The sequence below is a fragment of the Piliocolobus tephrosceles genome, chromosome 8 (genome assembly GCF_002776525.5).
Source record: "Piliocolobus tephrosceles isolate RC106 chromosome 8, ASM277652v3, whole genome shotgun sequence".
Classification (NCBI taxonomy): domain Eukaryota; kingdom Metazoa; phylum Chordata; class Mammalia; order Primates; family Cercopithecidae; genus Piliocolobus; species Piliocolobus tephrosceles.
The window spans coordinates 99,795,304-99,815,229 of NC_045441.1; the positions used below are offsets into that span (position 1 = coordinate 99,795,304).

At 41.4% G+C, this 19,926-nt stretch overlaps 2 protein-coding genes across 8 annotated transcripts in view; one reads left to right on the plus strand and one right to left on the minus strand.

Moving 5' to 3' along the window:
• HBP1 (HMG-box transcription factor 1) overlaps window positions 1-7,596 on the plus strand; it is a 34,621-nt gene extending 27,025 nt beyond the window's left edge. For 2 of the 4 annotated variants that reach the window (XM_023183080.2, XM_023183079.2), the window contains exons 9-11: window positions 588-905; window positions 5,238-5,379; window positions 6,486-7,596. In XM_023183080.2, the coding sequence (XP_023038848.1) occupies window positions 588-905; window positions 5,238-5,379; window positions 6,486-6,503 (478 nt within the window). In that variant the 3' untranslated portion in view covers window positions 6,504-7,596. The remainder of the gene's footprint in view (window positions 1-587; window positions 906-5,237; window positions 5,380-6,485) is intronic. The other 2 variants (XM_023183081.2, XM_023183082.1) reach the window with 1 other exon arrangement.
• Window positions 7,597-7,771: 175 nt separating this feature from the next.
• The window catches only part of COG5 (component of oligomeric golgi complex 5), a 371,971-nt gene continuing 359,816 nt past the window's right edge, over window positions 7,772-19,926 (minus strand). For 3 of the 4 annotated variants that reach the window (XM_031936064.1, XM_023183075.2, XM_023183077.1), the window contains 3 exons: window positions 16,104-16,230; window positions 15,534-15,613; window positions 7,807-8,677 (listed from right to left, as the gene is read on the minus strand). In XM_031936064.1, the coding sequence (XP_031791924.1) occupies window positions 8,563-8,677; window positions 15,534-15,613; window positions 16,104-16,230 (322 nt within the window). In that variant the 3' untranslated portion in view covers window positions 7,807-8,562. Of the gene's footprint in view, window positions 8,678-15,533; window positions 15,614-16,103; window positions 16,231-19,926 lie in introns of all 4 variants that reach the window. The other variant, XM_023183076.2, reaches the window with a different exon arrangement.

The following is a 19,926-nucleotide window of genomic DNA, read 5'->3' on the forward strand; positions in this document are numbered from 1 at the left end:
ACCTCAGGTGATCCACCCACCTCAGCCTCCCAAACTGTTGGGATTACAGACGTGAGCCACCAGGCTTGGCCTTAAGTTCTTTTAGCCACATTTAACAGCTTTTCACTGCCCTTTCCCAACCTTTTGTTTTCTGTAGTATTTAGTCCTTAGGCCGGATATGTTGCCTGCCACTCCATTTTAATTTTCTAGGTCTGGGTGCCTATAGGCCAAGAAATCAGATTGTCACATTTGTCCAGAAATGAATTTAAAGTAAAAATAAGTGGGTTGTGTAGGATTTGGAGGAGTTACTTGCTATGAATAAAGTATGCTGATTATAACTTTCCTTTGGGAGGTTCAAAGTCTTTTTTAAGCTTTTGTATTATCTACAGAGGTTTTTTTAAAGAAATTAATTTTAGTTGGCACATACAGAGATTTCATTTTATAAGCAACTAAGTGGTAAAAGTTGTTAGTGTTGGTAACATGATACAGGGGGATATGCACTGAAATTTCCAATCATGTTAAGGGTTTTGTTTTTTTTTTTAAACCTGCTTTTTAGAAATCAGAATTCTAAATTGAATTAAAATCTTTTTTTTTTTTTAATTTTATAGCTATGACTTCACACCTATGGATTCTTCCGCAGTTTATGTGTTAAGTAGTATGGCTCGCCAGCGTCGTGCATCTTTGTCTTGTGGAGGACCTGGTGGTCAAGACTTTGCAAGATCTGGATTCAGTAAAAACTGTGGCTCACCTGGATCATCACAGCTCTCTTCCAACTCTTTGTATGCTAAAGCTGTTAAAAACCACAGCTCAGGGACTGTGAGTGCCACTTCTCCTAATAAGTGCAAAAGACCAATGAATGCCTTCATGCTTTTTGCCAAAAAATACAGAGTTGAATATACTCAGATGTATCCAGGGAAAGATAACAGGTAAAAATAGTGATAATTCTGATTATAATAAATGAGTAACACTTCAATATGGTTCATAGTAACTGGAATAGTTAAGTAAACTTACTCTTTAATATCTTTATTCAACTCATAGGTTGACTTTTTTTTTTTTTGAGATGGAGTCTTGCTCTGTCTCCCAGGCCAGAGTGCAGTAGTACAATCTCGGCTCACTGCAACCTCAGCCTTCCAGGTTCAAGCAATTCTCCTGCCTCAGCCTCCCAAGTAGCTGGGACTACAGGTGCCCACCACCACACCTGGCTAATTTTTTGTATTTTTAGTAGAGACAGGGTTTCACCATGTTGGCCAGGCTGATCTCAAACTCCTGACCTCAGGTGAACCACCCGCCTCAGCCTCCCAAAGTGCCATGATTACAGGCGTGAGCCACCGTGTCCGGCCAGGTTGACTTTAAGAAGTTTAAGTGGAATTTTTAGGGTTATATGTAATTATTTTATAATACCTAGACAATTAGGTTACCTACCTTAGTAGTAAGGATCTACCTTTTATTATTTGTGCTGTAGCCCAGGCCGGAGTACAGCGGTGCGACTCACTGTAGCCTCTATCTCCCAGGCTCAATTAATCCTCCTACCTCAGCTTCCTGAATGGCTGGGATTATAGGCACATGCCACCACACCCAGCTAATTTTTGTATTTTTTGTAGAGATGGGGTTGTGCCATGTTGCCCAGGCTGTTCTCAAACTCCTGGGTACAAGCGATCTGCCTGCCGCCCAAAGTGCAAGATCTACCTTTTAAAATCATCTTATTTACCTGTTACAGGACACAGTTCTAACAATTGATAGTTGTATCTTTATGGAACAGCTTTTCACCTAAGTCAACTATGGATTGTACGGGGAACTGGCAATTTGTAGCAAGTTGCCAGAGTCGTCAAAAGGCTGAACTTAAGAGCTGTCCTCATAGAAGCTGGGAATACAAATCAACTCAAGTCCTTCTTACTCTGTTGCCTGTACCCTTACTCATCTCCAATTCCTGTACTACTGAATCCCTCTCATACCAGTTAGGTTCTCCATATATTAATAAAGCTGTCTTCTTCCAGTCTTTGTATTCTGAGGATCAAAACTACCGTTTCCTTTATCTTGATATCATGAGAAAAGTCAGATGTAACACAGTAATGAATAGCTTTGTCCTAGTTCCTTCTTCCTAATCTAAGTGTGGAATTACGAGTCAAGAATTCTAAGAGCCTTTGTTTGTTTGTTTGTTTTGGAATTACGAGTCAAGAATTCTAAGAGCCTTTGTTAGTTTGTTTTGAAGTGGAGTCTCACTGTCATCCAGGCTGGAGTGTAGTGGCAGGATCTTGGCTCACTGCAACCTCTGGCTTGTGGGTTCAAGCGATTCTCCTGCCTCAGCCACCCGAGTAAACATGGATTACGGGCATGTGCCACTACACCCAGCTAATTTTTCGCATTTTTAGTAGATACGGGGTTTCACTATGTTGACCAGGCTGGTCTCGAACTCTTGAGCTCAAGTGATCCGCTCACCTTGGCCTCCTAAAATGCTGGGATTACAGGCATGAGCCACTGGGCCCAGCCCTAAGAGACTTTTTAATACTATTGAAATTTTTTAACTCTTGGATCTGTCATTTGTGTGACTTTTGGCAATTAATCTAAGTTGTAATCCATTTCTTCAGTAAAAAGAGTGGGTTTAACTGTGTTTTTTTAAAAAAATTAGTTTGGAAGTCTACTTCTCTGTGACTGACTTTTAGGCTTTAAGGACATTTTAAGAATAATTTGTACCTTTCCCCTTGTTCAATTTTTGAGAAAATGGCCTCGGATTTAGTGACAGGTACATGCTGCATTTCTCCTTTTGTACATTTCTGGTATTATTAAACATACCCTTTGACTTCTAGAAACGGGATTCATGTCCCTATAAGTCTCTTCCCTGCCAGTAGTTGAGAATGTCAGCTGGGATGCATTCTGTATTTATTTACAATCCTGGGGGACTGGACTATCCTGATGATAAGAAGTGTAAATCTCATTTTATCTTTAGGTGTTTTGTTTTCTGATCTTTTTATAGGATCTCTAAATCAGGTTATACCCTTTATTGCTCATAAATCTTTTTTTTTTTTTTGAGATGGAATCTTGCTCTGTCACCCAGGCTATAGTGCAGTGGTGTGATCTCAGCTTATTGCAACCACTGCCTCCCAGGTTCAAGTGATTCTTCTGCCTCAGCCTCCCAAGTAGCTTGGACTACAGGCATGCACCACCACACCTGACTACTTTTTTGTAGTTTAGTAGAGATGGGGTTTCATCTTGTTGGCTAGGCTGGTCTCGAACTCCTGACCTCAGGTGATCTGCCCACCTCTGCCTCCCAAAATGCTGGGATTAAAGATGGGAGCCATCGTGCCCAGCCAAATGTAATATTTTCTTTGCATTTTAGCATTGCTGCCATGTGGTATACTGGTAATCATCTAACACTGAGGGCCATCAGATGTCACCTATCTCTAAAGTGAATGAGATAAGTCATATATAATTTTGAAAATGGATTTTTCCCTGTCTCTAATAAAGCTGCCTTAATTCAGTGAATAAATTCTCATTTGGAAGCAAATTCTGAGGGAATGGAGAATAGAATAGGTCAGAGACATGTAGCTTATTTTAAGTTGCTATAAATGTCCATCTGGATGTAACATTCACTGCAGAAATAATCTTTAGATGTGTGTATTTCATAGTTAGGGAATACAGCATATAGTCTATAGCATTGTGTACATTTCATTACCTGTCATCTTTTAACTTAAAAGAATAAATATGCTTCCCAGTGCCGGCCCCTTCAAAAACATCTCTCATTCTTTCTTACTGTGGATGACTGAGATGGTGTGAATATGTATTGATTTGTTTAAATGTGTCAACCATTATACGGTACCTTTATCCCAAGACTAAAAGTTTTTTTTTAATGGGTTCTGCAAATGGAATATACAAATTGATTTTCATTTTATTATTTATTTTTGAGAGAGTCTCGTTCTGTTCCCTAGGCTGGAGTGCAGTGGTGGGATCTCGGCTCACTGCAACCTCTGCCTCCCGGGTTCAAGCGATTCTATTGCCTCAGCCTGCCCAGTAGCTGTGATTACAGGCGTGTGCCATCACACCTGGCAAACAGTAGAGAGGGATGATGGGGTTTCACCATGTCAGCCAGGCTGGTCTTGAACTCGTGGCCTCAAGTGATCTGCCCGCCTTGGCCTCCAGAAGTGCTGGGATTACAGGCATGAGTCACAACATCCAGCCCAAAAGTTGGTTTATAATAAAGGAAAATGCAGCACAATGTTTAACTGCATTAACTTATTGGATAAAAAGACAAATACACTTGTAGGAGAGCTTCTGTGGTTTATTACTGTTCAAAGGCACAAATGCCTCTTGCTTTGGCTTCCATATTAGTCAGTATAAAAATCACTTGACGCCTATAATCCTAGCACTTTGGGAGGCCGAGACAGGTGGATCATGAGGTCAGGAGGTCGAGACCATCCTGGCTGACATGGTGAAACCCCGTCTCTACTAAAAATACAAAAAAAATTCGCCGGGCGTGGTGGCGGGCACCTGTAGTCCCAGCTACTGGGGAGGCTGAGGCAGGAGAATGGCATGAACCCGGGAGGTGGAGCTTGCAGTGAGCCGAGATGGCACCATTGCACTCCAGCCTGGGCGACAGAGCAAGACTCCATCTCAAAAAAAAAAAAAAAAAAAAATCACTTGATGTGCTTTGTGCAAAATTTCCAGAATTTTATGTCTTATATGGGTGTCATGAAGTGAATAGTTAAAAGGTCTTTGTAGAAGGAAGGTGGTTTACATCTGTATGCCCTAGTTGAGACTGTTTTAGGTTTCATAGCAGAGTAACAAACAGGAGAAAATAGCTTCTAATTTTAGTCGTGATGTATTCTATCAGTTTAACTTCTCACCATTTTGAGTTTATCCAGTTTTCTCAAGTAATAAAATATATTGCCTAAAGGTTTATTTATTTGGTTTTCTCTTAAGAGAGAAATAGTAAGGCATGCATAGTTAATTCTACACTTACACTATGGTTGTGTGAATGAAAAAAGAGCTGTATCAAAACTATTTGATAGGTTACGGGCACAAATAGTGAGTGAGATTAGCTTTTAGTACAAGTTGAATACTTCATGCTGCTGATACGGCACAATGGACTATTTGACTTGAGATTTTACTGGAAATGAGTATTATGGCCTTGACCTTTTCCCATCTCTATGATAGACAAGATTTTCATTTTTTAACTTCACATTTTTCTCCTAAAGTAGCAGCACTTGACATGAGATTTATGAAAAATGTGTACCTTCAGCATCGTGTAAATATTTATTTTACAGAGCCATAAGTGTGATCCTTGGTGACAGGTGGAAGAAAATGAAGAATGAAGAGAGAAGAATGTACACATTAGAAGCAAAGGCTTTGGCTGAAGAACAGAAACGTTTAAATCCTGACTGTTGGAAGAGGAAAAGAACCAATTCAGTATGTTTCAATAAATAGTGTTTAAAATTATCTTGCCTCATCCCTGTAGGTGTACTGGCATGTTGGAGCAGTTGTTACAACCTTTAAGAGGTTGTGTTGATGTTATCTCTATCATTTTTATACTTCAGAACCTAATAATGTTTTCGCATCATCATATAAAGACTGCCTTTCCTCAAGTGTCATTTACTGTCTTAGCATGGAAAGTCGAAATCTCAGGCAAACTTTAAAAAGAATGTTTGTTCTAAACATTGGTTGGAAAAATAATTTTGGAATACAGTATTTCTAGTTGGGTTGAAAGATAAGCATTATTAATCCATTAATATCACAGTAGAAAATTTCTCTAATTTTTGGTATGTCGCAACAGCTTTTCCTTAATTGGTGAGGGACCAATGAGGCTGGAGGTGTTGGGGGAATGTTAGCTACCATTCATGGGGACTTGTGCCATTGGCACAGAATTTCTAGATTGAAAAATTTCGAGGGGGGAGAAGAAATAGAAAGGCCCAGGAAGGGTGGCAAATAAGTCTGTATGATAAGCTGTGTTGGATAGACTTGTTTCTTACAACTTTTCCATTACTAAACTAGCATCTTTTAGGTTCAGTGTTTTTAGATTAATTGCAAGAAAATTGCGTGTGATACAGTGGGGTCAATTTGAAATATCATTAAAAAATGAAGGGAAGGTATCAGTAGTTTATAGTAGGAGAGCTGGCCAAAGATATTTTAAATTCACTCTGTGTACTTGTGCCTGTTTCTTAGTAACATGCAGGCCACATCTGTTTAAATTTTTCAAGAATTTCTTTAAAAATAGTGGTCAGTAGTCAGATGAGAGAGGTGACTGAACTGAGTTTTGGAAGTTCTTGGTTAATTTAGAATTTCATGTGTTAGGACTTTGCCTGTATCCTTTTCTGTTCATCCTAGTCAGTGTCTTATGATTGCATACATTTTCTGGATGCTTGAGCCATCAGATATCAGCTAGCTTTTTAAAATCACCTTTAAGAAGCAGTATTTTCTAAAAGTAAATTTATAAACATCTTATACATCTTAGCTTTCATATATAGGGTTACTATGTATTGATTTGTAAACATTCACTGAGTTTTTTATTTCCACAGGGCTCACAACAACATTAAACCAGGATGCTTATGTTCTTAAGTCTATATTTGCATATACATTGACTCTTGATGGAAAGACTTAAGAAGATCAAGGTCTCACCATTTGTCCTCAATTCGTGTGACCATAAGATACTGATAGCATTGAGTCTTGAAATGATTTAATAATATGAGTGAGGATTTGCTTTCTCCATTAGAGCATTAAGCTAAAACTATCAACATTTTAAACCAAATTGCCTTATTTTTCTTCCAAACTTCATATATGTCTATCAGGTAATATAGGCTTGAAAATTGATATCCTGTGGTGCTAAATAAAGTACAGTAGAAAGAGAGGAAAAGTGTATACATGTTTTATTTTAAATTGTACGAAAGGGGAATTTAAAAAATATGTAACTGCTGTTTATACATTGGCTCCTTACTGCTTATTAATCTGTATTGTACACATGATGGAATGAAGCAGAAGCTGGGAGTCGGCCTTTCTTCGAGTAACCACCACATGGCTCAGCATCTGTGCCAAACATAGGCGCTCCTAGTCTGGTCAGTGCCAAGAGGCTACCAGAACATGTGGCAGGTGGCTGGTGTTGGTGTCCCAGCCTAAGAGCCACCTGCTGCAGTTACCATGGCATGCTGAGTTGATGCACCAGGTGGCAGCAGCCATCCGTTATTTCCAATGGAGACCTACCCCAGGCCAAGGTAAAGTTAGTTAATAGCATTGGGATATAGTCACTGTAATGGTGCTATTAACAGTCAACACACCATTGTATTTTTTAACTTCGTGTTCTATATCTCCTCAGCCATGTATCTTAAATATATTTTGTCATCATAATCTTTATGGTGGGGGCAGACTTTGCACTTATTGCAGTGCAACACTTGCACTTTAATTTCCTCCAACTGTCTAAAATTAGAGCAAATACATTGGCAATACAGCTGCTTTTGCTCTGAGCTACAATCATGGCTTTTCATGTTACTTACCAAGTGGTGTTTCTTCTGGTTAGGAATCACAGCTGTAAAATTGATTTCAGTTCATTACACTTCTTCATGATGTTGCCCCTAAATTTTGCACACTATATTCTTGTATATTATTTCAAATAAATGGAAAAAAAAGTTGCTTATCTCTGACATTTACTGATTAATCTTGGCTGAATTTTATTTATGAGTTCTCAGAATAACAGGTTCAGGAGATGGAAAACATAAGGCAGATTCCTAACACTGCTAATTAGGAGGCTGCTGATGGGATTTTAAAAATTAAAAACAAAAATGTTAATAGTGGAACAAGAGCCATCAGAAAATAAGGACTTAGATTATCTACCAGTTATAGAGAATCGCTATAGAATAAAAATTGTTATTTTTCACATGGTATCTTTGTTATAAGGTTAAACAGCCCAAAGGTCTGCTTTTAATGATATGACAAAGTGTAAAAAAAGCCTTGTTTTATTTAAAGATACAGTATGACATACTTAAGGCCATTTAACCCTGTATCTTAGCTTTGGGATGTGCCGGTGGTTCCTCAACTTTGTTGTCTATTGGAATCATTTTGGGGATTTTTTTTTTTTTTTTTTTTTTTTTTAACACTGGTGTCGGGCTCCCACTCCCAGACATGTTAATTAGAGTGCAAGTTGGGCATCAGGATTTTTAAAAACTCCTCTGGTGATATGAATGTGCAGCCAAATTTGGAAACCACAGAGCTACATGCTTATTTAGTGAAGGCGGCAGGGTTGGGGGAAGCAGGGTACATATTATATAACGTGTTCATATCCTTTTAAAAGAAGTGGGGACTTTGGGTTTATGTACCCATAGGAGGACTCGGTTATGGATGGAAAAGAAATTTTAGCCTTGTACAAAAATCTGAAAGAGGAAAACATCTTTCTGGAAAAATCAGGTCCATGGAATTAAAAGGTGATGACTGACATTTTTATGCTAAAGTATAAGTGCTAAAGAGGTAAATAAAGGTTGATAGGAAATACAGAACAGTCAATTACATTCTTAAAATAGTACAGAGTAGCTGTCTTTTGGAGTATGTGTTAACTGCCAACTATGAATGGGTTAGCACAAAGTGGAGATCAACAAAGCTTTCATACTGTTACTGAGGAGCAGACATAGCCTTCTGAAGCAGCTGAACCATTATGGGATAAACTGGTGCAAATTCTTTGCCTTCTCTACTTCTCACTGATTGAACGTAAGCTTCCAGGGCTCCCCTGAAAACCGAAATGAAAACAATGTCAAAATATGACATAAATCACATAAAACAGATTAGGGAATACCAATGTATAAAAATTATTAATAAGCTCATTTCTGCAACTGTTAATGCTCAGTTTCTCAAGCCAAGTGACCAAGAGCCTTCACTCATTTACTGGTACTGTGACTATGTTTAGTGTGAAAAACTATAACCATGTTTTCAGTCTGCATTGTTCCTAGTGGTCTAAGTCATGTACTCAGAGCCCTCTGGCTGTGTAAATATGTTCTCAATTTCCCTCTTCCCTACTGAAGACGCCTGCAATGGAATAGGCACTTGTGCCTACTCCCAGAGCTCACAAGGGGCATCCTGTGCCTCTGAAAGGCATGCTCAAGAGTACAGGGGGATGGGGCCCTTTGACACATTCGGTAACACCAGTAGATGCATTATAATCCTGTTATTTGATGAACTATGAACAACCAACAACTAGAATACGTGCTCTTGGACTGTAATTATTGGCAAAATATATGATTGGGAAGCAGTCTGAATTTAATCAAGGGAATGTGGTACCATTCCATTATTTATGATTATGGTGTTCTCATGGATTAGGGTGGGGGTTAGCAAACTGCCTGTAGGCTGAATCTAGCCTGATGCTTGTTCATTTATATATTTGTCTGTGGCTGCTGTCACACAGTGGCAGAGTTGAATAGTTGAGGCAGAGACCATGTGGCCTGCAAAGTCTGAAATATATCTGGCCCTTCTTTTACAGAAAAAGTTCATTAGTCCCTGAACCAGCTCATCTGTTTACGTGGAGCTAAAAAGAATGGCTACAAAATTAATTTTAATTATTGGTCTGTTTAAGTACCAGGTACACAAACACATTTTTGTCATAATTATATTTTCTTCAAAATTTCAGTTTGAGATTGGAGCATTTGTATAAAGATGTAAGTTAATACCATTACTCAGTTCACACACAATAGCACTTAATTCTTAAGTGGTTTTCTTTTTGCTCTCAAATACTGAAAATACTAATCTAACTGGGTTTGTTCAAGATTTTTCATTGAATTGTGGGGAATACCCTTCCCCAGAGTCTGGCTATCACTCATCAGTTTGTAGTGCCCTTCCATCCCACCAGCCACTGTCCACCTAAAGGGATTTCAAATCTCTTAAGTTCCAGCCCTGACCTCCCCCTCCTGATCTTTGCTTCTTCCTGTCCTCTGGACAGTTTTATCTGACTTGCTTCCAGGTAGCCCTTAAACTCACTTGTCAAAAAACTGGGGCAGCGTTCAGCCTGCGTTACCTTATTTCAACAAAGGGCACCGTCAACTTAAGGTCTCTAAGTTCTTTTCCCCTCCTACACCTAAACAGTTACCAAATCCTATTAATTTGTTACACACATTTCCACATCCAGTTCCTCCTCTCCCCTTTGCTTCACTTTGAACCCTTGCTATCTTGTGCCCTAATGATTGCTGTAGCCTCTTACGTGGTGATCATCCTGGTGCTATTTCTCCCCTGTTCTGGTCAGTCTTCCATATTATAGCAAGAGGTCTCTCTCTGAAGTATTACAGCACTTGCCATGCCCTATGCTTTATAGGAAATGTGGAAAGGTCTGACTTCTGTATCAACAGTCTTGACTTAGCAGGGTCCAGCATTTTGGAATCCCTGAAGGCTGGCTGCATGCTCTGGTCAGTGCCTAGACTCAACCCAACTGAATACCAGCTTCATCATCAAGCTGCTCCCAGCCCTTTCTATGCTACTGCTGGGTTTCAGATAGCTTGATGTGGCCTAAAAAGACCCTCAAATCATTAGTTTCCATTTTTGTGTTACCAAGTAATGTGCAAAGCATGTTTGCCCCATTTGTATAGCCCAACCTGACTGCCCACCTAGGGAAAGATCAAGGGTGTCTGTTCATATATTACACGGAAATAAAGCTGTCTCTGCCGAACAAAGTAGGGTGTGCCAAAGGGCCTGTTTATCTTCGGCCATACTGAATGTTTCAGTTAAAGAGCCACATTCTCTTAGCCTTTTGCACATTATGTTCCTGTCCTTAGAATACCCTTCCTTGCTTGCTTTCTTGTGCAGCTCTTTATCTCTTAGGACTCAGCTTCAAATACTCCCTTTTAAGACCAGCCTTTCTTAACCCCAGGCAGCAGTAAAGACTGCAAGTCACCTTGGAGTCACACAGGTTTGTGAAACTATCTAACTTCTGTATCAACAGCCTTGACTTAGTAGGATCCGGCATTTTGGAATCCCTGAAGGCTGGCTCCATGCTCTGGTCAGGGCAGGAGTACTTTAAATCAGGTATGTGGAGGGCTGGGCAAGCCCTTACTGAAGAAGTGTAGCTGTTTTAAATAAGATGTAAGTTCATACCATTACTCAGCTCACATACCCAGTTTCAAGTCCTAGCTAATATACCACTCTCAACTGGCATGCAAGATGGAATTTAGTGCTCTTAGAGAACAATGTTTTGTGAGATGCCTTAGTTCAACTCAGAGCTGAACCTTAATGGAGATACTTGTCTATGAAAAAAACTTGCTGCTTTTAGTAATATGCTTCTAGTTGGTATGCCATCCTGGAAAATTATCTCCACTCCCTAAATGCAGTCCCTACAGAATCATATACAGTAAAGAAATCCCCAAGAGCTCATCCGTCTTTTTTTTTTTTTTTTGAGATGGAGTCTCGCTCTGTCACCCAGGCCTGTGTAGTGGCCAGATCTCAGCTCACTGCAAGCTCCGCCTCCCGGGTTCACGCCATTCTCCTGCCTCAGCCTCCCGAGTAGCTGGGACTACAGGCGCCCGCCACCTCGCCTGGCTAGTTTTTTGTATTTTTCAGTAGAGACGGGGTTTCACCGTGTTAGCCAGGATGGTCTCGATCTCCTGACCTCGTGATCCGCCCGTCTCGGCCTCCCAAAGTGCTGGGATACAGGCGAGCTCATCCATCTTTAAGACAGTGAGATGTATGTATCAGTGTCTAAGAAGTGTTTATATTCACAGGAACTATAATCATGTCACAGTGAATGGATTAGATATATCTGATGTACAAAAACGCGGTTTCATTGGCATTTAAAAGGATAAGACATCACATAAGTTACACAATATGTAGAAGAAAGATCAGAAATGAGTGGTTAGATTTTTGGGTAGTCATCAAGAACACCATCAGAAGTATGGGGGAAAAAAGATGAAGCTGCCCTCCCACATGAAATTAGAGCAAGATTTTTGAGTACTTATTAAATTACTTCATTTGCTTAAGCAAAACATTAGCTTTCTTGGAAGTCAGGCCAGGCGTTATGTAACAGTCTTAACTCTGGTTTGTAACCGAAATAAGTAGATTATTGAGGTTATCCTTATTGGGAAAAACAAAACACGATTAGTAGAGGAATGGTTTGTGGTAACATGGCAACACTGCTCAATGTGACAAAAACTAGCCAAGTGGAGGTTTTCATGGAAAACAACATTGATTTTTGTCAGGCATTTAAATATTCAGTGTGATTAGTAAGTACTGAAATGCATAAATGACATAAAGATACACTACATGCCTCAATAAGCAGTTAAGCCCAGGCTTTTCCCTGGTTCTGTCCTCCCTCTTGGTCCTATCTCAGGCACTCCGTTCACAGAACTGATAGGTAGCTAGTGACATAGGGGTACCCAGAGGAGAAACATTACCCTCCATCAATGGAGATCTTGGGAGTTCTGCAGAAATACAGAAGAGCTGAGAGAAAGGATTCCAGACTGTGGACCCTGGACCACGGAAGGAAAGCAAGGGATCCAAGGATGCACATGGCACCAAGCATTCTCTGACGGTGTAGAGAAAAGTACCACTAGGCTAATAAGGTCTGTGAACATTTTTGCCATCATAACAGTGTACTTCTACTCAAAGAGGGCCATAAGAAGAGTTGCTCTCCACGGCAGATATCCAGAGAAAATGGATTTGAGGCCAACCCCACCACTGTTACAGAGCTTGTGAAATCTTTGCATCAAAAACTCATTATTTATCTTTACTGAAAACACATCCAACAGTTACAGACCCACAGGCATGAGCCAGGCGGCTGCCTCTGCATCTGAGGGAGCACATGTGTCTGGAGCACCTGTCTGATGCGGGCTGAACACATACAACTGCCCCCACTTAAACCACTTGGTCCCATGAGTAAGTCATTACTCTGATTTTCAAATGAACTTGACTAGTATTCATTTAAGCTCCAGAAAGCATCTGGTGTCAGAAGAAAACAAGAAGGCAGGAAACTAGTTCACTATTTGCCATTTGCTCAGCAGCAGTAGTTACACTATCCTCAATTTGCCCTATTTTATGACAACCTAACACATTACGCTGGGAGGAACAGAATGAGTATACAACAAGGTTTGCCCCAGAAGCTAAAACAAATTTACTGACATTTAAAGAGCAACACTCACCCTCAGTTTGTCTACAGGGGAAAGAAATTCATCCAGTGGTGCTTCAGTATGCAAGAACAAAATTGTTTTGCAATAATACATAAGAAAGAACATTCTCTAGGACAAAAGTCCCCTCATTGCCAAGAGCCTGGGGTGCAGCAAAAGTATTTCTTTGAATCCCTGAAGGAGAGCTCAATTTTTTGCTAAGGGCATGAAGGTTCTGGAATCAGCCATGTGTGGAGGGATGGGTATGCCTTTTTAAAAAAGCATGACAGTATTTCTGAGCATGATTTTCAGTTGCTAAATATAGGCTTAGCAACAGCACTGCTGATGAAATCACTCAGGAGACATTTTTAAAGAGAAGCAGAAGAAAACAGATTTGTGATGTATCCACAGCAGGACAACTGTTTTGGATGAACTCATTCCAACTTGTTAAGACGACAAAAATGACCAACTTGTTAAGATGAGAAAAATGAACCATGTTCAATTAACTGAATCCTCTTTTTAAGATTACCAAGTGTGCTGCAGCTAAGTGAATCTTTGGGACTCAGGAAAAATAATCCACACAGACATTGCAAATCCCTGTGTTAGCCCCAGGCCCAAACTCCTCACCCAAATCCAAAGCGTTTCCCGAGGGCAGATTTTACCAGGAGCATTCACTGGGGGGCTGGTAACCTCTCCCATTTCTGTGTCAGATGTTCATAGCTGAGTAACAGATAAGCAAGGAAAAAGAGCAGGGTCCGAGCTAATCTTTATCCACACATATGCCCAGAGGGCCAGTGGCTCATGTAGGATGTGGGCACCAAGCTTGAGGGCTCAGGGTCACTTCTGGAAACAAAGCTGACAGGCTGATTTTCCAACTGACCTGTCGCAGCTTCCTGAGCAGTCTTCCCTCCTAACTGAAATATGGCCTACGCCACTGGCTGCACCCTGGACCTTCTCGGGGAGCTGTAAAGAAATCCTGATACCAGGCCTACCCCAGAGATTTTGAGGTAGGCGCGGGTGAGAGGCCTGGGCACTGGGAATTTTGCAAGCTGAGGAAACTTGCGCACTTGTGCACACACGCGGCTTAGAACGGCCTCCTCATGTCAGCCCCGCTCTGGCTTTAGGGAACCAACTCATCACCCGGCACTGAGGCCAACAGAGGGCCACTGGGTGTCCTGGGCCCAGACCGACAGAATTGGGATCCCCTGGGAGAGCTGAGAATGACTTCAAGAGCATTTAGAGGCACAACAGGAGTGAGTTTGAGGAATAAGGATGACAGAGGAGCTGATGGCGTAAAGGTTTTCCAGCTTGGCCAGTTAGGTGATTGTGACCTCCCAACCAAGACAGGGAGTATAAGAGAACGAGAAGGTTTGAGAGAATATTTTGACCATTTTGGGGTTGAGATTTCGGTGGGTGGTCACAGATGAGAGCAAGTTTACTGGGCCAAGGGCCCACCAATAGGCAGCCACAAGCCTGGGGGCTCTTTAAGTATAGAAGGGGCACTAGAGGCACGGGTCTAGACAAGCTTGCCTGGGAACCAAGGCAGAGGGAGGATGAGAAGAACAAAATATGGGAAATGATGGCATTTAAGGAATGGCTGGTAGAAGATAATTCAGCAAATGATGCAGAAAAAAAATGGCCAGAGAAGTTAGAACAGAAACAGATGGCTGTGGTGTAACGCAAGCTCTGAGAGGACAGGGCCGTATCTCGGCTTACTTCGTATCCTCAGTTCCTGGCCCAGGGCCTACCATGCTGATAAAAAGTGAGCTCAGCATCAATAAAAATGTGTTGAGTCCAGCTTATGAGTTTACAGAAGGACATGGTGGTCAACTCTAGCTAAAGCTACAGTGGTAAGAATGGGAATGTTTGGTGGCAGAGAGGTCTCTGGTGATGGTGAGAGCAATCGCAGGGAAGAGTGTTGCTTAATAAGCCATGTATGACAGTTAAAGCACCCCACCCTGGGCACGGTTGGGGTACATGGGGGTGTGTGCACATGTGTGTGAGGGCACATGCATATGTATGTAAATGCACTCATGGGGCACTACTAGAGGGCCATGGTATCCAAGTGGCTGCCGGGTTGTTCTTGTTTCCTCCTGAGAACGGTTTCGCGCTTGGGTATTTTTAAAAGTTCACTCACATCTGTGTTCCACCAATTCAGTAACTGCAGCACACGACAATGAAGTAAAAGATGCGGGGCTAGGGCAAAACTTTTCCTAGCAGATGATGATTTTCAAAGGTAGAAATGCATGGTCCTTAGGGTTGCATGGGACACAGGATTGCACATCAGGGATATGAAGGTATGGAATGAAAGAAAGCAAAAGATGTTGTGGCCAACATTTCCAACTGCTGGCTGCTCCAGCACCTGTGCCTAGGCAGTGAGGTGGCCTGCCACTGGAAGGTGCAGTCACATGTGCACACCCCTAGGCCCTGCTCCTTCATCCTCTCCTGCATCCCCACCCTCCTTGGGCTTCCAGCCCAGATGGGTGCCCCTGGAGCACCTGGCTTTACCTGATGAGGAGGAGCCTGTCCTTTTCAGATGGATGGTCATCCAGCCACTGAGAGAAGCGTGCGTGGGACCACTCTGCCCTCTGCAGGGTTGAAACACAATTAGAGAGTACATACACATTCTTTAGTAAATGGCAGCAAGTGCTGGTTCAGAAAGCATTCTCAAGGATTCCCAAGGTGAAACTGCCTCAAAACCTGCCCAAGGGAAGTGGGAAGGGGCACAGGCCTTGGTGCACCTTTCTGACTGCCAAGGAGCCTTCTGGATTTGCCAGTTGATGGTGGGTCGGCAAAGAAAATGGGGCTGCCATCAAAAATTCTTTATGAACACAAATGCCTTGTGTCATTATTAAAGGTAAATTCTGGATGCATCAGGTAATTTTTTGCACTGCTGAGAAAGAAGATGCTGAGCAGTGGGAGTTTTCCTTTACTAATATCTATTCACTGTCAAAGACAGACATCGACAACTAACCAAAGCAGCAGAGGGCCAGGAATCATTCAGTGAGTAGGGGCTCAGGATTCACATAGGTAATGGGAAGAGTCACAAAATGGTTCTGGCTTGACTTTATTTATTACCTGGAAAGGAGATTTCAGCTCAGCAGGTGCTCTCGTGAACAAAAACTGAATAATGATGCTGAATGGAATCACATCCCCCAGTGCAGGACTACTGGCTACATGTTCACTTGCCTGGAAGAGCAGAGGTCTAGAGGAGAAAAACATAAGTTATTTCACACTGTTCAATATTGAAACAGGTGATCTGGTGGGACAATCATTCTCCCTGTAGAATAGCATTTTTCCTGGACTGGCCACTGAAGGAGCCTCCACTGCTCAACCACCCTATTCAGCATTGAGACACACGCGCCTCTGCCTCCACACGCCCACATGCTCATAGGCTCATCTATCCTTCAGTTCCTATTCGACCCCCAGCTCATTGGTTTGTGAGTCTGACATCCACTGGACTCAGCAAATGCTCCTTATAAAGTTCATCTAATTACTAGGCTAAAAGCAAATAAAGAACAAAACCAAAGCCTTCAAGTAGTTGTTATTAACAGATTCTTATCTTCGTCAAGCCTTTTAGCTTTCATTTAAAATAGAATCCTTCTTTGAACCATAATCAAATGTGGGTACACTCAAACATTTTCTACACAACTTTTCAAAAAGGCAAATATGTCTTTGTATATACAAAGTTATTACTTTGCTGAACATTCCATCAAAACTTTATGCTGGCTCCCTTATACTATATTACATGTCTGGGTTTCACTGTCCACATTTTATAGAAGGAGCAGGCAGGCAAATCCATTCCGCTACCAATTACATACCACCTTGTGCAAAAGGCTGGTGAGAATTATTTGAACTGTTACTGGCTTTGAGCTCTTATGGATGAGAGCTGATTAGAAGCAGAGCTGTGGACATTGAATCCCAAGTGGTAAGATGGCAGCAACATCTCTTGACAGATCAGATAATGATTTTGAACCATGTAAAAGAGCACTGTATTCTGGGGTCTTTCTTCACCCCAACTTAATTACTCTAATTATGAATGAAGGCCTGTACAAAATAGAGAAGCGAACTTCTTCCCTACACTAATGACAAGGTCTTATGTCAAGAGTCAGGAATGTTCTCAATAGAGAGCTGGTTCTCATTAGATACAGAATTATTATTAGTAAAGATGGCTTTAAATTAACTATTCTACAAGTAAAAATCTATCTCTATCAAATAACATTATGTTGTATTTTCTTTAGCTACTGGGGAAGGATTTCAGTCATGTATGTTGTCTATCACCAGAAAGCCATAAAGCTCCAAACCAGACATTCCATGAGAAGATGACTAAGGTCTTCTTACGGCCACACTGAAAATGTGATGTACCTGCCTTGAAAATCTGCAAGGCCCAAATAATTTCACAGTGTTCAGTGCTGCAGAGAAGAACAAAATATGGGAAATGCTAGCATTTAAGGAATGGCTGGAAGAAGGTAATTCAGCAAATGATGCAGAAAAAAAAATGGCCAGAGAAGTTAGAACAGAAACAGATGGCTGTGGTGTAACGCAAGCTCTGAGAGGACAGGGCCGTATCTCGGCTTACTTCGTATCCTCAGTTCCTGGCCCAGGGCCTACTATGCTGATAAAATGTGAGCTCAGCATCAATAAAAATGTGTTGAGTCCCAGCTTATGAGTTTACAGAAGGACATGGTGGTCAACTCTAGCTAAAGCTACAGAGTGGTAATGTAAGAATGGGAATGTTTAGTGACGGAGAGGTTTGGTGGTGGAGAGGTCTCTGGTGGTCAAGGTCACCTTGACCGTATCACTCCTCCCACTCCTCCAAGTCAGCACAGAGTCACAGGGGGGATTCTCCTAACCCCATGTTTTCTACAGAGGAAAAGAGAACTGAAAGTAGAGATCTAGCTTCCCTAGCATTCTGAGGTGCTTTAAAGGAAGCCTACTACTGTCTTGCCTCAAAAGGAATACCGGAGTAACTGCAGTGCAAGATCCCCTGGTGTCAAACAAATCAAGAAGGTGGAGTTTGCAGTGACCAGTGTGCAGATCTGGGTGGTAGCTCTGTGTTCCTGCCAGCAGTGGCACCTGATCAGAGAGATCAGTTAATGATCTACCCTACCTGCAAAGCTGAGTCGGCTGCTCCCAGAAGCTGAACAAGAAGTTCAACTTGGCTTGAGTCCCTAGAAAACTAGCCTCTATGGGCAGCCTCAGAGCCCACCCCAAGGCCCTACCCAGGAAAAGAGATGCCCACCACAGTGTATTTTTTGCAGAGAACAGGGGCTAGACTTGCCCAAACCCTGAAGTCCAAACAGCAGCTCCAAACAGTTGCTCCACCAAGTGTCAGAGCCCATCCCATGGTCCAGCCTAGGCAAGGACTATGGAGCATAACCTCTGGACCTGTCTGTCTAGAACAGTGATCCATCTAAACCTAGAGCCCAGCCTGCAGACCTGCCCAACTGCATAACCCAAATAGCAATACTCCCCAACAGGGAAATACACTTTGTGACCCTGCCAGATACCAGAAGCAATCACAGTTCCCAGCCAGTAGCTCCACCTGATTGCAGAGGCCAGCCAGTAGTCTTGCTGGAAGGTGAAGTTCAGCCAGCAGCTTCATCCAAACTCAGAACAAAGGCAGAGACCCAGCCAACTAGAGAAACTGACAGCAAGCTCTGCCTCCCTGGGGTTGTTATCAGTTGGCTCATCCAGAATCACAGGCTAAAGTAAATAATGAAATTCAATCTATGCTGAAGAACACCTTTAAACGATGGAAGAGGTGGCTGTATCCTCAAATGCACAGACATCAATTCAAGGACATGAGGATTATGAAGAATTAGGGGAATAATGACACCACCAAAAGAAATTAATAAAGCTCTAATAATGGACCCTAAAGAAATGGACATCTATGGAATGACTGACAAAAAATACACAACAATCCTCTTAAGGAAGTTCAGCAAACTACAAGAATATATAAACAAAAAGTTAAATGAGATCTGGAACACAATATATGAACAAAATAAGAAATAGAAACTATAACAAAAACCAAACAGAAATTCTGGAGATGGAGACAACAACAACTGAACTGAAAAATTAAATAGCAAGTTTTAACTGTAGACTTGTACAAAAAATTCAACCCAAAGAGAAGTTCACCAAGACACATAATAAACTGGCAAAAATCAAAGACAAAAAAAATTGAGAAAGCAAGAAATAAGAAACTTATCACATACAAGGAACTTGTAATATGGCTACTAGACGATTCTCAGCAAAAACCCTGTAGGGCAGGATAAAATGAGATGATATATTTAAAGTGCTGCCAACCAAAAAAGCTATCCTTCAGAAATGAGAAATAAAAACTTTCCCAAGCAAATGCTAATAAGGTTCATTAGCAGTAGGCCTGCCTATTGAAATTCCTAAATGGAGTTCTCTAAGCTGATATAAAATGTTGTTGTGAATTAATAAAATATATGAAAACACAAAAATCAATGCTATAAATAATATAGAGTCATACTCAGAAAAACCTAGAACTGTAATAGTGGTCTGTAAAATAATTTTATCATATGATCTTAAAACTATTAAAATTATAGCTCAAGGCCAGATGCAGTAGCTTATGCCTGTAATCCCAGTACTTTGGGAGGCTGAGGTGGGCAGATCACTTGGGGCCAGAAGTTCCAGACCAGCCTGGCCAACATGGCAAAACCCTGTCTTTACCAAAAATACAAAAATTAGCCAGGCATGGTGGTATACACCTGTGGTCCCAGCTACTCAGGAGGCTGAATCACAAGAACCGCTTGAACTGGGAGGTGGTTGCAGTGAGCCAAGATGGTGCCACTGCACCCCAGCCTGGGTGACGGAACAAGACTCTGTCTCAAAAAAAAAAAAAAAAGCAAAAAAAAAAAAAAAAAAAAAAAAAAAA